This window comes from Pieris brassicae, chromosome 9 (assembly GCF_905147105.1).
Source record: "Pieris brassicae chromosome 9, ilPieBrab1.1, whole genome shotgun sequence".
NCBI classification, from domain to species: Eukaryota; Metazoa; Arthropoda; class Insecta; order Lepidoptera; family Pieridae; genus Pieris; species Pieris brassicae.
In genome coordinates, this window is record NC_059673.1 from 11,919,038 (window position 1) to 11,936,274 (window position 17,237).

General features: G+C 33.6%; 2 protein-coding genes across 4 annotated transcripts in view; both read left to right on the forward strand.

Moving 5' to 3' along the window:
• Nucleotides 1–32: 32 nt before the first annotated feature.
• Nucleotides 33–5,255, forward strand: LOC123714110 (hypoxia up-regulated protein 1). Of its 2 annotated transcripts, XM_045668246.1 has the most exons (10): nt 33–193; nt 297–613; nt 740–882; nt 988–1,148; nt 1,471–1,625; nt 1,789–1,999; nt 2,340–2,572; nt 2,796–2,907; nt 3,053–3,058; nt 3,330–5,255. In XM_045668246.1, the coding sequence occupies exons 1-10, from the start codon at nt 173–175 to the stop codon at nt 4,698–4,700; spliced, it is 2,730 nt and encodes a 909-aa protein (XP_045524202.1). In that variant the 5' UTR covers nt 33–172; the 3' UTR covers nt 4,701–5,255. The 2 variants fall into 2 exon arrangements, with proteins under 2 accessions (XP_045524202.1, XP_045524203.1); XM_045668247.1 differs by lacking the exon at nt 3,053–3,058.
• Nucleotides 5,256–12,228: 6,973 nt separating this feature from the next.
• The window catches only part of LOC123713998 (interference hedgehog-like), a 95,933-nt gene continuing 90,924 nt past the window's right edge, over nt 12,229–17,237 (forward strand). For both annotated transcript variants that reach the window (XM_045667972.1, XM_045667973.1), the window contains exon 1: nt 12,229–12,368. The gene's annotated coding sequence lies outside the window, so the exon portion shown is untranslated. The remainder of the gene's footprint in view (nt 12,369–17,237) is intronic.

The following is a 17,237-nucleotide window of genomic DNA, read 5'->3' on the forward strand; positions in this document are numbered from 1 at the left end:
ATTTTCCTCTGGCAATCTTTTACACTAGCCAAAAAGAAGAAAACACGTTAAAATTGACGTGGACTAAAGTAGCTGGCTCGCATAGAAATAATAATGTACTACATTTTCTTTTAAGAAGCTTATTGATCAAGGAAAATAAATTTAAATTAAGTTAACTAATGGTATTTACTGAATGAAGATGGCCATAACTTTCGTAAGTTAATAGAACTTTATTAAACAAGCGCGCAGTGACAGCTTTAAAGAAAATTCGGAGATGTGTTTCCAGTAAATTTACGTTCTTTATCGTTTTTTTACAGAAAATGTATGGTGTAGTGTTTCCGATACTGCTATCTTTATTATTAAGTCAAGAAACCGATGCTGCTGCAGTGATATCCATTGATTATGGTTCGGAATGGATAAAAACGGGAATCGTTTCGCCGGGAGTTCCTATGGAAATAGTGCTAAATAAGGAATCCAAACGAAAAACACCAGCTGTTGTTGCATTTAGGGATGAAGTTAGGACATTCGGCGAAGATGCTGTGACAGTTGGAGTTAAATTTCCCAAAAATTCGTATAAATATCTTCTAGATCTTTTGGGCAAGCCATATGATCACCCATTAGTACAAGCCTACAGGTAAGAAAGTGCCGTTACTTTGACGTATTCAAAACTATTCCGTAGCAATTTTTAAACCTTTAAAATTTAGCTTAATTGTTTATGACTTTTCTAATTATGTTACATTCTATCTTTCTCATGTTTTAGAGAAAGATTCCCATATTATGAAATTGTAAAATCAGAAAGAGGAACACCAGAATTTGTTCATGATGATAATACAAGGTTTACCCCAGAAGAGTTGGTAGCTCAACTACTTGCTAATTCCAAAGAATTTGCTGAAATAAGCCATGGTAAGTAGTCCAATGTATTCTTTCTATACCAATAACTTAAAATTTTTAGTTGAAAGTGACAATATAGTGTGATTTAAAATGCTTACTAAATCTGTGTTACTATAGGTCAACCAATCAGTGAGTGTGTCCTTACCATCCCCGGCTACTTCAACCAAGCTGAGCGTAGGGCTATGAAGGAAGCTGCTTCTTTGGCAGGCTTGAATGTACTTCAACTAATCAATGATTATACAGCAATTGCTATCAACTATGGCATTTTCCGGAGGAAGGTAAGAATTGCTTTAGATTATTGTAGTCAAACTGTGACTACCTATTTTAGTTTTAGATTAATTTTTATTTTCTTGAGAAGTTTACTGGCTTGAAATATTTGTCTGTTACTAGAATATCAATTAAATGAAACTATTTGACTGTAGAAACTGAATTCTATGTAGAACATTTCTTTTTTTATAAAAGGAGTTTATGCCATAACATATTCTGGTTACACTATGATAAGAAATTATCTAAATTTATAAAAAAGAAAATAGGAGGTTAATATAATTACATATATAGGAAATGAGAAGATATTTTTATCATTAAGAACATTTTTTTTAGGAAATCAATGAAACTGCATGGCACACACTTTTCTTTGACATGGGATCGGCATCCACAAAGGCAGCATTAGTTGAATACAAAACGGTGAAGACAAAAGAAAAGGGTTATGTTGAGACAGTACCTCAACTGCAAGTGATTGGTGTTGGATTTGATAGGTATTTATTAAATACAAATTCACTTAAACTCGAAAATCAAGTATTAATGAATGTCATTTTTGTTGTGTAAACCACAATGTTTTTCTTAGGCCATTCCATGTTTTTGAAATAGTAGGTTTTGGATCTTATGAGCTGGTTTTAAATAAGTTTTGTTGCTTTTCAGAACCTTGGGTGGCTTAGAAATGACTTTACGTTTAAGAGAGCATTTGATTAAAGCATGGGAAGCAAACGGTGGTGGTGATGTAAGGGCTTCACCCCGGGCTATGGAGAAATTGTTCCGAGAGGCTGAGAGAGTCAAGATCGTATTATCAGCCAATACAGAACATTATGCGCAGATTGAGAGCTTACTTGATGATAAGGACTTCAAATTACAAGTAAGTTTCTTGAATATTTTTAACTTTATTCTCATACATTTTTTTCTTGTGTATTATTTTGTGATTGTAATTGTCATAAAGTTTATATTTGGTATAAAAATATAGCCTTACAGGATCTTCACTCCTCTTTTATGTAAATAGAAAAGTTAACACTTTATACATTTAGTTCTGTTACCAAGCCAATCAAAATTATATGAATAATAAATATTGTTATTAAATAATACGATATTTATTGCTTATCATACTTTGAAAGTTTGTTAAATGAAGTTATTTTATTTATTTATTGTTTAATTTTAATACATTTTACGTATTTTATATGTATGCATTTCATATTATAAAGGTGACCCGTGCTGATCTAGAAGGCTTATGCTCTGACCTTTGGGCACGAGTGTCGAACGTAATCCACCGAGCCATCTCATCAGCTGGTGGAGCGGGTGCTGGAGCGAAAGTGATAGTGGCCGGTGGTGCTTCAAGAGTACCCGCAGTACTTGAGGCTTTGAAAACTGCAGCCGGTGTTGATCCCCATAAATCCATCAATGCTGATGAAGCAGCTACTCTTGGGGCTGTTTATAGGTGACTATAATATCATATAAACCATAAAATCCCAGCATTGTATACAACATATATATGTATATTTCGGTGTTCCATTCATACAATTTAAAATAAGTCCCTTAAGTGAACATTATTATCCAATTTATCGTAACTTTCATTACACATTTTGTTTTTTTATATATAATTAATAAACCTTTAGAAATTCTTACTGTATAAAACTCAAATGATTTCTCTATATATTTAGAGCTGCTTCTCTCGCGACGGGATACAAAGTGGCAGCCCTCAACGTCAGAGACGCGGTTCTATTGCCCATACAAGTCGTATTCAGCAGACAGGTTGATGGAAATGAGAAGTTGGTGAGTTATTGTTTTGTTGGCTATAGTGGATTTTCTTTAAGTTAAAATATAACATTTCAAATAAAGTTACTCAAACTTTGTGATGTCTAATTTTACTTTTACATTTCACTGTTCAAAATACTCACAAGTTATTTCTTTATTTCAGGAAGTGGTAAGATTTTTATGTACTTGGTGCTATTTGTTTGTGTGTTTGTAAAAATACTGATTTTTTTTTACAGTTGATTGATTGTGGATGAAGTATACTCTTCTACAATCATTTCATTGTTATTTTTTTAAACTTCTAATTTCTCTGGGCCTTTCTTTTTATCTTTTGTTTATTTTTTTCCAATGCATTTACATCTTATTTATTGCTTATAATAATTGGTCTTGGGAGTTTATTATAACATAACACTGTGTTTTAAATATCTAAATAACTTTTACAGATAAGAAGAATTCTCTTCGGCCCGATGAACCCCTACCCCCAAAAGAAAGTAATTACCTTTAACAAACACACAGACGATTTCAGTTTTAACGTCAACTATGCTGAATTAGATCACATCCCATCCAATGAACTGGAAAACATTGGTACATTAAACCTAACACAAGTTGTTCTCACTGGTGTCAATGATGCTCTTAACAAAAATGCGGGAGACAACGTAGAAAACAAAGGCATCAAAGCACATTTCAATATGGATGATTCTGGAATTCTTAATCTAGTTAACGTAGAATTCGTCGCAGAAAAGACTGTCACTGACGACGAAGATGCGGATAGTACGTTATCTAAAATCGGAAGTACTATTAGCAAACTATTCGGCTCGGACTCCGAATTGCCAGAAAAACTTGAAGAAAAATCTGAAGAACAACCCCAAGAAGCCGAGAAGAATGATACAGCCAAAGTTAATGAAACCACAACTGAAAAACAAAACGCAACGGAACCGGAAAGCAAACCGAAACCCAAAATTGTTGTTCTAAAAGAACCCGTCAATGCTAATGAACAGATACTAAACTTACAACCATTGTCTCCAGATCAATTCAAAACCTCAAAAACTAAGATAAACAAACTCAACGAAATCGACAGAAAACGAATCGAAAGAGAAACAGCACTTAACAACTTGGAGGCGTTCGTCGTTGACGTCCAAATGAAAGTAGACATGGAGGAGTATGCAGAATGTGTTACTCTAGAAGAGATTGAGGTAATCAAGAAACTTTGTAGTGAAGTTTCCGATTGGCTCTATGATGATGGGTATGAGGCTGAGACTGCTATGTTTGAAGAGAAATTAAACGCAGTCAAAGAAAAGACAAACCAGATGTTCTACAAACATTGGGAACATAGGGAGAGACCCGATGCGATTGCCGCAATCAAAAGTGTTCTAAACAATTCTCGGGAATTCCTTAAATCGGCCAAGAATTACACTAAAGAAGCTAGCCCTGAAAGAGATGTGTTTACTGATGTAGAGATATCGCTTTTGGAAAAGAAAATTGATGAAACTAAAAGTTGGCTGGACAAATCCGTTGCAGAACAAAACGCGCTCAAAAAGAACGAAGATGTGAAACTGACAGTCGAAAGTATTAGGGAAAAAATAACAAACTTGGACCGGGAAGTCAAGTATCTGCTCAACAAACTGAAGATTTGGCGCCCCAAGAAACCGAAGAAGATGGAGAACAAAACGGAAACCCCAACTGAATCGGAAAAAACGGAGGATCAAGAAAAACCGGTCGAGGAACCTGAAAAGTCGGAAGAACCGGAAAAAGTAGCAGTCGAGGAAGAGGCTACTGAATTACCGCAGTTAGATAATGAACATTCCGAGTTATAATGACGATAACTTAATTTATTTAGTTAATTTAATTTTATAATTTTTTAGGGCGTTCGTTTTTATACCGCGTAAAGCACAATTATGTTTCAGATTTGGCGGTGTTGATTGTTGAATATATTTTGGTTCATTTAATGTTCCTTTATTTGGATGTGAAAAACGAATGTTACTTTTTATCTCAATGCCGCATTTTTCATGTTATTTTTTATTGAAATTTCGTTAAAACAGAATTTCCTTTGTTGAATTTATTTACGTCCAATTTTTACAGCGGCGTCGTAAGCTAAGAAAAAATGGCCCCAATGAATTCGCTATGTAATTGTAATTTATGTGAAAATGTGATATGTACTGTCTATTTATGAGTGTGGACCCTTAATGTTCTCCCAATACGTGCTTACAATAGCGATTTTGTTTGGTGTTTTTGGTTAGAAATGACGCTATAAGTCTACGGAGTGGAGTACCAATTAGAGTCGATGTCGTTATCCATGAAACTGTCAGTATAATGTAAGTGAGATTTATTCTGTACCCAGTCGCAAATGATAATAAATTATTGGAAATTTATTATAGTTTTATTTTGCTTCATATATTAGAATGATGTATGTGATGAATTTTTAAAATTATTCATTTATATATTTATTTCAAAAACAATGACGAAATAAATGATAAAAAGCAAGTAGGTACATCTTTATATATAATTCTAGTGTACGTGTGTATGTTACTGACCCCTTAAATGTGTGTCCGATTTGAATGATTTTTTGGAGTGAAACTTTAGGCGCATGAGGTTATTTTTTTTACGGATGAAACGTCACAAAGATGTGCAGCGTCTTTGTTGCAGAAAAGGGAGAGAACGATGAGACCGATTGAGAGAGAGTGAGAAAGGGAGATCGAGAAAAAATACACGCTATTGGTAGATGTATTCGTTTAGTAGTTACTATTAGAACTAGATAGCAATTCTGTCGCATAACGTCTTGTGCAGTAAACGCAGATTTTTTATTTATTTTGATTATCATTAGCACGTATACTGTTTACACACAGTGTGAATATAGATATACAAATACGTGGAGTGATCGTATACTGGTACATGATCATCTATTGGGGCTTCACCTTAGTAATAATTAATTTACAAAGAAGTTTCACTTCTGACATATGTACTTGGTACGCACGCACTTTTTTGTATGTGTTTAGGTGGTCCAGGGCGCCAGCATGGTTTAGACAAATCAGCCCGGCAGGTGGTGTTGCAGTCGGTGACTAGGTTATTTATCTATACAGCAAATAAACAGCTGGTATATAATATATATATATATATATATATAAATCTTCTGTAACCTAAACGGTATGACAGATTTTAATGAAATTTTTTGTGTGTTCAAGTGGAGTCGGGAATGATTTACAATTTACATCTTAAGATTATTTTTGTATGTATATACGTGTTCAGGACAACGTCCGTCGGAACCGCTACTGTATTAAAAAAAAGTAAGAACAACAGTGACACATAATTCACAATTTTAATGATAACGTCGCTCCAACGTTTCCATTGTAATAATAATAGATTGGAATAATATTGTAAATGTTTTATATTCAATAGAATTAAAATAAAAAGCGTTCCGTTTTTGTAATCGAAACAAAAAAAAAACGTAAATAGGTAAATATACTATCTATAGATTTTTATAGACAATATTTGTTTCGTTTTGGAATAATAATGCTTATTTTTATCAAAATTTTAAATTTTCTTATATCAGCCAACCAATTAGTACACAACCTCAAAGTAGCTAACTTTTATGTAAAGATGGCTTCCGAAGTCGAAATAATTAAACAATTTGAGCTGATTACACACTGCGCTTCTGATTAAATTTCAAAGTAAAATGTTTCGTTTATTTAAAGATAACGTCACTCGCAGCAGGCAGATTCGTCTTAAAGGTGCGTCCATAAAATTAAAGACACGCACATAGAGAAAGAAGAGATAATATCGCGCGACACCTACAATCTTTGGCTACAAATCACAGCTATGACGCCAAACAATGTAACGCGCTAAAAAAATATTCCAACCATAAATACTTCTTCAAGCTTAGCCACTGAGGCCTTCGGAGCATTCTGTGTTAGACTTCGAGCCTCAAGGCATCGTTACTCCGAACAAATAGTACATACACGCTTACTCCGAACGCAATTTGATTTATGATTTCTGATGACCTGAACAACCTTTTAATGACTGTCTTTTGCTTCTAATATAGAGGTTTGGTTTCATTCCCGGTAAAGCGAATACTATCGGCTAACTTGCAATTAAAGCGATCCTAATTTTACTACTGCATTAAAAAGTTAGCGGTTTCTTTAACGTAAAGTATAAGATAATTTTATAACAAAAATATGTTGTATGGCAAAATAATCTTTATATCCAGTAACAAGAACAATCAAAGCAAAAATATTTATTTATCTATTTCCTATAGTAGTTTTAGTAACAATTATTCATATTTTCTATTTACTACATACTTTTACACACAAATCTTCAAAGACTTCTTTACTAACACTGTTAATTTTTACTATTATTATTGTTTCTTCTATTATTAGTATTACATCATTTATCTGTCTGAGGCGCAAACTAACTATAGCCTATGCAGGATGACCAGCGCTGTGGAAAACGTCTGCTCCACAGCATAATGCTGAGCCAGGGCCAGTTACAACCACAACACACACACACATTACACACTTAAAATGAAAACTTATTACTTTTTTTCTCCATAATTTTTTTGCTTATTATTATTTTGTGTGTTTCGTTAGTAATAAATGTTATGTCTATGTCTAACAATGTCAGGTTTTACCACTGACAGTATTAACTTAATACGCCTCTATAAACAAGACCTAATATTTATTCACATTTAGTAGACGACCTTTATAAAATAAGGTAAACACACTTAAAATATTTGTTGACTAAGTCATCTTTCTCCTAAGTTTACCTAAGAATAGGTTTATCATTTCACAACAAACATTTGAAATACACTTAAATATTATGATAGTCAAATTTGGGCTTGTTGCCATCAGGCTCTGTATACATTAAAAATATTTAATAGACGTAAAACCCTTACTAGGACTCCCGTAAATATTTGAGGTGAGTCTAGGCTTGGCTTATACACATTTTTGCTTATTTTAATTTAAAAATAACTCCTAAGAAATTTTGCGCCAAGAAGATCCCCAGGATTGCAAACGGGCAGGAGGCCCACCTGATGTTAAGTACTGCCAGAAAGCTCGCAAGCGCGCTGCCGGCCTTTTAAAAATTTATCTCTTTTCTTGAAAGTCGAATTGGTTCGGATATACTTCAGTGGGCAGCTGATTCCATATAGTGGTTGCGTGGCAGACATTGCCTTAAGAAACGCTCAGTTGTTGAACGGCGGACGTCAAGGATGTTACTTTGTATCCTGCCTTGACGTTCGATGATGCAACTCTGATGCTGCTGAACAACTCTGAACTCTCTCCATGGTTCGTGCGGTAGAAGATGCAGAGTGGTCCCACATCTCTACCCTGTGCTTTTATCCGTCTAATGAGTGCTGTACTAAAACTAACAAACGTCTTGTCTTTAAACCTGCGCATAAGTCAAAGTTCTTATGCGTGCGTTTAAAAATTACGATAATGTCTATGATGAATATTATTGTTTATTATTTAAAAAAAATGCCATATTTAATTAATAGTATTAACCTTTATAATTTTAGTACGTAGTTTAATGGGAAATGAAATAATTTATTTCACAGAGAACTTGTCTGCAAGAGATCCTACTGATAGTCTTTAAATAATTAATTAATGGTAAATGATTGAGCCAATGTCTGGAATCGCAGTATGTCCTTCCGTTCCCAACGTTCCCAGGATGGTACAGTTGCCTACAAAAGTGATTTATTTAAATAAATCATAAATATTAATAAAACTATTTTTTTGGGGCAAGCGACTGGCCCAAAATTATGAGATTTCAAGGACTTTAGGTTGATTACTAGGTATGGTAACGTGTTCCTTATATGTGTTTATATAAAGATTAGTTCGGTAGTGAATTGGTAATTGTGTATAGTAAATAATGCTGGTCACATATAAATATATTGTATACAAATCAATAGAGAGTTACAAATTAAATTGTAAATAATAAATTACCTATCATTATTATATAATCTGTTAATTCGTTTGACGTCCTGATGAACAGAAAAGCTATGTAAGGTTATGTTTTTAATTCCTTTTTTATGATTTATAAATAAGGTTTTTTAATAAAATACAACAGTGTAAATAAAGTGAACAACTGAACTACGCAAATAGTTTAAAGTTACTTTGTATTATATCATAATAAAAGCGTAATTCATTACATTAATTTTCAAATTGACAGTACTTGTCAATCGTCGATCACAGTAGTAAAAACACAGAGGAAACGTATCAATAAATAATAGCCAAGAGTTAATGGACACTATGAATTTATTAAAAAAGATATGTCGTTTAATGATGGGGGTTTTTATTCTTTTCCACGTGATTCGCTAATACTAAGGAAATTGTTTCTTATGAGGCATGGGAACTTGTTTTTCACATCATATTGACTCAATTATAAAAGAGTGACCTGGCCTTTTCCAAGACCCTTGGAAAAAGAACACGAGGTCGCCCTCTTGCAAGGTGGGCTGACGAACTTAAGGAAGTTGGTGGAGGAGAGGATTGAGAGAAAAATGCCCAAAACAGAGTGAGATGGAGTCAATTGGACGATGCATATAGTCAATAAGAGGTCCTTGAAAAAAAAATCTATTTTAAGTGTATATATTTTGTAAATTGTCAAGGAATAAGTGAGGCTTAATTACCTTTTATTTTTATTTATTATAAAAGAGTGAGACAACAACATAGTAGGTTAATTTACCTATTTGTGTAGATTACAAAATTTCAGTTTAAGTACGAGAATATAATAAATAAAAAAGTTTTTTTATTTCTTGCAAAAGACCAAAGTAAACTTAACCATTATTATATATGTATTATAACATATATATGTATATATTCCTTTAAGAACCTTTCCTCAGGTGAAAGCCTCCTCTAAGGATCTCCAGGTATCTCGAACTTAGGTGAGTTGCAACCAGCTCGAGTCATCCGTTCTAGTAATGTCATCCGCCCATCTCATGAGCGGTCTTCCTCTGTTTCATTTCCCAATAGGGCCTCTAGACAGTCTTGCTACATGCCCTGCCCATCTCTATTTAAGCTTTAGAACATAGTTTAGGTCATCAAAAGCTTTAGTGACGCTTCTTATCTTCATGTGTCTTATTTTATTTATAAAAACACGTTATTATCGATTTGAAAATAAAACCAAGGACGCCGTCAGAGGAGCAGAGGGCAAAGAGGGCTTTATTTTTATTTATTAATATATCTTATTAGTTAATATGTTTTCGCTTGCTTTTTAGAAACTCTTTTCTTTTTAGAAAAAAAATAAAGGAAAAAAAAACAATTGTCGTAATTAATAACAACGGAAGAAATATATTTGAATCTTATTCGGAAATATTGGTATAATGTAAGCAGTTCAATAATTAATTGATAATTTACTATACATTAAATTGAATAAATGTTCAATGCAGCTGTCCCTTAGTACAAGACTATTGTAATAATTATTTTTAGTTAAGCATAAAAAACAAGATACATTTCATTCATTCCAATACACTAGTTCATGAATGACGTGTTACGGGTCGCAAAATACGCCCCGGCTACATCGGTAATATTTTTATTTACAATCTTCATGGGCGAGCCGGAGCGCAATTCCTCGCGAGACTCACTCTTTCGGTTTTGTTTGCCGCCTTTGTATATTTAATAATCTTTTAATTAATAACTAGTCTTCAGTAAAGAGTAGTACTAACGGATGAAAAAAAATGTATTTTACGACACAACTATAATTTCGTGTTAATAATGTTGAGATTAATTCTCGGCGAAAAAAAGGCTTTATTTTAATAGGCTAATACGCGATTAAAATTGTCAATGCGTAGTTTCAATAAAATCAATTAATTTCACTTAGATTTGCCGATAATATGTTATTTAGTTTTTGAACTGTACGTGTACGAAAAAAATATATTGGTGTCTTGAGATAGCATAAGCCAAGGGTGTGAGTCGTATGCAAAAGTGCTAAGCTAACAATTATCCAGGAATTTTTACCCATTTAGCCCATATCCCCCATTCAGTTGACGCTTGGCCGTCCTAATCAAGGAAACGCTTTTTTAAATACATGAAGGTCGTAACTCCTTGGAAAGAAACAAAAGAAAATTACTAGATATTAAAGTGAATGAGTGCAAGGTCAAGTCATGAAGTTGGTCCGCTGGAAATCTGGAATTCTTACGGCTTGTGCGGCTTTACTATAACAATTGAAGCTAGTGTACATTATAGGGCTATAAAGTAATTAGTATATTAATCTAAACTTTACTTTTTCCTGTTGAATTCGAAAGGTATTCGCTGATTTCTTTGATATTAAAAATCTCTTTTCACAACGTTCTGCATCATTGTTCGAATTTTAAAAAATGTTTCTGCTAAAGGCTTTTCGTTTTTTCCCCGAACGCGCAAAGAATTTGTTCAGCTCAACATTGCATAATTACACCGAGTATTTAAAAGGATGCAGCAAGATATTTTCTTGTTATTTCGCCGTTGGTTCACGACAATGAAGAAATTTTTCGTTCGCCTTGTTTAAGTAGAGCTCATTTCCCGGCACTCTGCTTATAATTTAATATCGTTTGTTCTTTGTGATTGCATTATGAAAGTTGAGGATAATGAATGCCAATTTACAAGTGCAATATTAAGTTTAGATTATTTTCTCAGGTGGGTTATATTAAATCCGAATGCAGGCTTTACCAGTGTTTCTCTTTTTTATGACATGCCCCACCTTAGCCTCTCTAGATGCCTTCTATGTAATGTAGATAATTTTTAATGTTAATAAATTAAATTGTTCATTTAAGAAGCTAACGAACGAAGTAATTGTTATAGAAACACGGTAAGTAAATTTTCAAAAGATAATGAAAACCCGAAATTCTAATTACAAATAATTATTAAATTTTCCCTTAACAATCTCATAACCCCTGTGGGCCGTGACCATTAAACGTTTTTTACCAAAAGCAAAACCGAAGGGTTTTACTATAATCATATAATTAAACTTGCCTGTAAATAATTAGAAAAACCAACCTTGTTTTACATATGATAAATATGTTTTATATATGATTAAAGTATTGAACTTATTTGTACGCATTCGCCATCATACTCCTAATCCCTTGTTTTTTACTTTTGTATTGCGAGACATTTATAATAATGCAAAAAAACTTCGAGTCCTAGAAGTTCATTACTCTACACCTGAGGCCACGAAGACCCATTACCGACAACTTGTTCAAAAGAGCTTTTGTTTTGTTCAAGAATCCCGAAGGAAGAACTCGGCGCCCGCGCCTGCATTGGCGCCTTCCTTTCCTAAATTGAGATAGCAATACGTCTGCTCTGGGTGCAAGAGAGACAAAGTACATACGGTCGAGCCGGACGGTCGGTCCGACCGAATCCAGTTTGCTTGTTATACGCTAGTTATTCGGGTGTGTTATTTGGTGTCCGTGCCACTGTGAACTAATGTTAAACAAAAGATTAATTAACGTGTGTGTTTAAAAACAGTTTGACGAGGTGACAAACGGATATGTGCTAGTTGACTTCCGTGCACGTCCCGAAACGGTAAGTAAGAATGCAGTTTATTCCCTCTCCCGGCCCTCTTGGAAGAATGCAACGACTCAAGCGCACCTTGTTTAAAAACTTGAATCAATACAATTACAGGCGTAATCGATTGTTGGGGAACAAGTTACTTATTGGGCCAGATACCTCAACTTCCTCGAATTCCGAACAAAAAGCTATCATGTTTCTGTGTGAATTTGATAACAGTTCATTCATAAGCTTTTGTAAATGCATTTACGTTTAATTGAATAAAATAATAGAAAAACTTGTGATAAATATAATTACTTATGTATTTGGATAATGAATGTCATCTAAATAACAATTTAGACGCCTACATGAACCCGAATACAGTAGGCTAATCCAATTCTAAATCATACTCGCTTTGGTACGTTTGTTCACATCGAATATTTTTGAACTAAAATAATGAGTTCAGCAGTTTTTAAGGAAAGTTTGAGCCAAAATATTACAAATTTAGCTCATTATTTTTATCGGGTGACCTTAATACAACAAAATTAAGATAATTGAAGATGTTTTTAATATACAGTTGTAATTTTATTGTAGGTGTAGCAGACACCTTTTGTAGTTCTTTAATTTTTTTTTTTGATTCCTTCCTTCCTGTTATTTTATTATTTAGACTTTCTTGGAATAATAAATAATAACCGGATTATTAAAAACGTAGAACCATTTAGTATTTATCATGGTGTGTTAAAGAAACTATTGATACTTTAAACATTTAAAATAGTTAAAAACTTCAATGTTATTGCATAAGGTAGGAATGGTCTGTCTTAAATAACGATAGTCTTATTATTTACGGTAAAAACTTTATGGCAAACTGATCATATTTCTGTTATTAAAATAATCATTCGTCTCTTTCTTTGTTTTTAAGATCATAAGAGACAGATTATATTTATTTAATTTTTTCAATAAGAAATATTTTTTATTCAATAATGTTTGTTTATATATTTAGATGTGACCCGCGTCAAATCGGTGGTGGATTAATCCCAAATAGTTTAAGAAATTATCGTAAACACTTCGCCTTTATTAATTTTCAAGTATTATTTAGATGAGCCACACTCATTCATACATATAATAAAAATCGTAATTCCTTTTGCACAAAAATAATGAAACTTGAAAATCGTTGACATGTTTATATAATCCATTCGCAGAATAATGAACCGGACATTCTTGCGAACCATTTTTGGAACGTCTCCATACGATAAACCACGTGTGATAGTTGTGAATGCGGTAATCTGTGGTATTTGTTTACAGTAAAAAAGTTGTACGCTAGACACGATTATATTCTGTAATACATTAACATATATTGACAGAAAATATATTTATGATTATTTATTTTAAAAAAATACTGCGAAGATATTTTAGGCCATTTCTCCAGTTACAAGTTGTATTTCTTTTCATTTCATTTTTTATGTGTACATCACACACTTTCCTTATTAAATAAATAAATCTTAGCGATGAATACATACAATGCACTCATTCGAACTTCAATTAAATAGGATTAATAGTCGGTTATTCATTGAATGCTTATTAAAAAAGACGACGGACGCGTTCTAACATCTGTAGTTTAGAAATTATCAGAACCAACACTACATTAGGGAGTTCATAGGTTACTTATGAAACACGTAAACAAGGGATTTAAGGTATTTTTATTACTATAGAACAGGGCAGGAGTCTCACCTGATGTTAAGTGATACCACCGCCCGTGGACACTCTCAATGCCAAGGGCTTACGAGTGCGTTGTCGGCCTTTTAAGAATTGGTAGGCTCGTTTCTTGAAGGACCCTAAGTCGAATTGGTTCGGAAATACTTCAGTGGGCAGCTAATTCCACATAGTGGTGGTGCGCGGCAAAAATTGCCTTATATAAATAAAAAAAATTGTGTTATAAGTAGATTATGACTTACTCTATATATCTAAATGTTTGTTGAAATACTATATATATATTGAAAGTACGAACTTAAATACGAACCAGCCGCTAGATTTAAGAGTTGTAGCGCTACTGGATACTGGATACAAATATACAAACAGCGAACAATTCACAATCCTTTTCATGAGCATTGTGGCCAACCGTTTTTATTTTTTATTATCCTCACGAGACGCTGAATGGAATTTCCAAGTCTTATGTATTCTAGATGGGCATAGAAATCTTGATAGAAACCGTCTGGCAATATAAAAGCTAAAATGAACTGTAAACTTTTGTAAAAAACGCGACACTACGCTGTTGAATGAGAATTTTCTTTTGAGACGCAAAGTAATCTTTCAAATATATATTTAGGCCGGTAAACATATAATATTCTAAGGTTTTTTTAATTGTATTTATGATTTAATCTGGCCTAGGGGCTTGCAGCGTGCTTCTTATCCATGAGGTCGTAGGTTCGATACATCAATGGACTTTCTGTCTATGTGCGTATTTAACATTCGCTCAAACGGTAATGGAAAATTTCGTGAGGAAACCTTCTTGCCTTAGACCCAAATAGTTGTCGGTGTGTTTCAGGCACAGGAGGCTGATCACAAACTTTTCTATTAAATTAGACAAATGATCATGAAACTTACATAAATCTGAGGCCCAGAGAGAAAAAGGTTTTATTTTATTATTAGGCTATGTATTTAAACCTATATATGTGTTGCGAGATACGCAGTCACCCAGCTGCGTCACTCGACATATTGTCGAGCATTTATAATAATTGAGGCAAGGAAAGCAGTATGATTGTTATTTGTAGTTATTGTTCATTTGTTTTGACTATTTTTTACTCAAAACAATGAGTAAATGGGGATTAAAAAAAACTTTAATCCCAGAGAAATTCTCTGATATGAGAGAGAGTTGAAGGAAAAATATAAATTGACGTTTTAGTGCAGCATGAGCTCATAAATAATTTAATCGTATCCAATTGTGTTTTTATAGATATGCTTACCAATTTTTTAATCGATGTATGTTTTGATTATACAATGAGATTTTTACTCCCCCATTATTGGGCAGCAAAAATTGCTCGAAATTGTTACGTAACTATTAATATTATATAAGCAGAACTCGTAAAATCAGTTGAAAAAAATATTTTAGTGTCCTTCCGTGTTCTTGGAAGCGTGCGGGCTTGCGTGAATGTTAGTTTGGCCAAAACATATGTACGATACCGGCAAACTTCTTGAGCATTAAACAAGGGAGTGGGGGAAGGTTTGCGCATCGTACACAGCACGGGACACAAACACAAATCACGCGATCGAAACGTCACTCCCGCCGCCGCGCTAAAAATCTCTTCTGCACAGGCAAGGACATTTGTTCAAGATGTTTGCCGGTATATTTTTTATATATCCATACAACCCATGGAGGCAAGTCAGTAAAACACAATACATCTAATCGTCCGCTAATAGATTAGATAATGTCTGAAAGGTCAATTTCTTTAATCAAAGACGTCATCGTAAAACGTGATGATGATGAATGTTGAAATTAATGGAGAAACTTTACGACGACACCCGTCAATAATAAAATATTGGGGACTGTTCAAAATTACGACTGCTAAGACCTTGGATACGAAGAATGAAATTTTTAAAGCTTTGATATTTGGATCATTGTACCAACTTGTAAGTCTCGTAGACCACGATCGTTGACAAGAACACGAGTTATTATTTAATTGTTCAGATAAAATAATCCGTCATTATGTTAGTATAAACTTACAGACTAGTGTTAGTATATTATTAATAAAATGCTAAACATAAAACTCATGAAGAAGTTTTCATACACCAGTTGGTCTGTACCGACAAGTGTACGCACAAAATGCCTCATGATAGCCGAAGACAGGTCATCTGCCACAGTCTTCATGATGCTGTTCCAATGAGATATATAAATAATGTAATCAACTGATTAATTATCAGTTAAAGGCGATTTTAAGTTTCCTCATTACGATTTTGTTAATACTATGATTTTTCATAAATCTATTTTTAATGCAATTTAGTACACCAAATACGCGTGCTTAACCGACTTCAAAAACGGAAGTTAACAGTTTATCCTGTTTGTGATAGAGTAAGAGTATATTTGAGTATTATTTATTTCGGCTTCTAGGTACGTCACCTTATTTCGTAAGATTATAAATTTCACAGAAACTTAAACACTGGTCCAGTTTTATCCTAGTTCCTTATCCTCCTATCCAACAGTTTCACTATCCTATATATATATAATCTTAATCTTAAAAATATAAAAAGCGTGCTCTTCACTACCGAAGGTCTAATTAGTGACACCGCACAATTTCTATTGCCCTGTCTTTGGCAAGCTTCAGCGCCTGGTCGATGGTAAGACCTGTAAGTTTAGTAGGCTCAGCCTCGAGGCTAGACCTCTTTCTCAGCTGGGTGAGCAGAGTGCCCTCCAGTTTGCCAATACGATTTGCTTAAATTTCAGGACTTCACCGTTAGTAACAAAGTATCGAATGAGTTTTTACCTGTAACCGTCTTAGTATGAACTCGTGTAAAGGTCAACTATGTTGACAGGTATTTGAATCGGTTTAATACGAAAGTAATAATAATAGCGTACCTAAAGCTATTTCACATTATCGCCAAATATTTGTTGTTATAATAACTAACTAGAGTTGCCTGGAAGAAATCGCTTGTTATTGATAAGGTCGTCCTTTGCCTAATAACTTATGTAGTCTGCTTAACGAAGTGTTAATAAATATATAAATAAATAATTCGGACTTAAACAGCATCACTGCTAGACATTTTCGAGTGCACAACAGAATTTTTGTGTTCTCCGGGGCGGACCATACAAGCTCATTTATTACGGATTATTATGGATTACGTGATAACTGTTTATTACACTACACTACACTACACTACACTACACTACACTACACTACACTACACTACACTACA

Coding starts and splice junctions, on each gene's coding strand:
- LOC123714110 (XM_045668246.1), top strand. CDS start 173: ATGAAGATGGCCATAACTTTC. Junction 194..296: donor TGAAGATGGCCATAACTTTC/GTAAGTTAATAG, acceptor GTTTTTTTACAG/AAAATGTATGGTGTAGTGTT. Junction 2,000..2,339: donor ATAAGGACTTCAAATTACAA/GTAAGTTTCTTG, acceptor CATATTATAAAG/GTGACCCGTGCTGATCTAGA.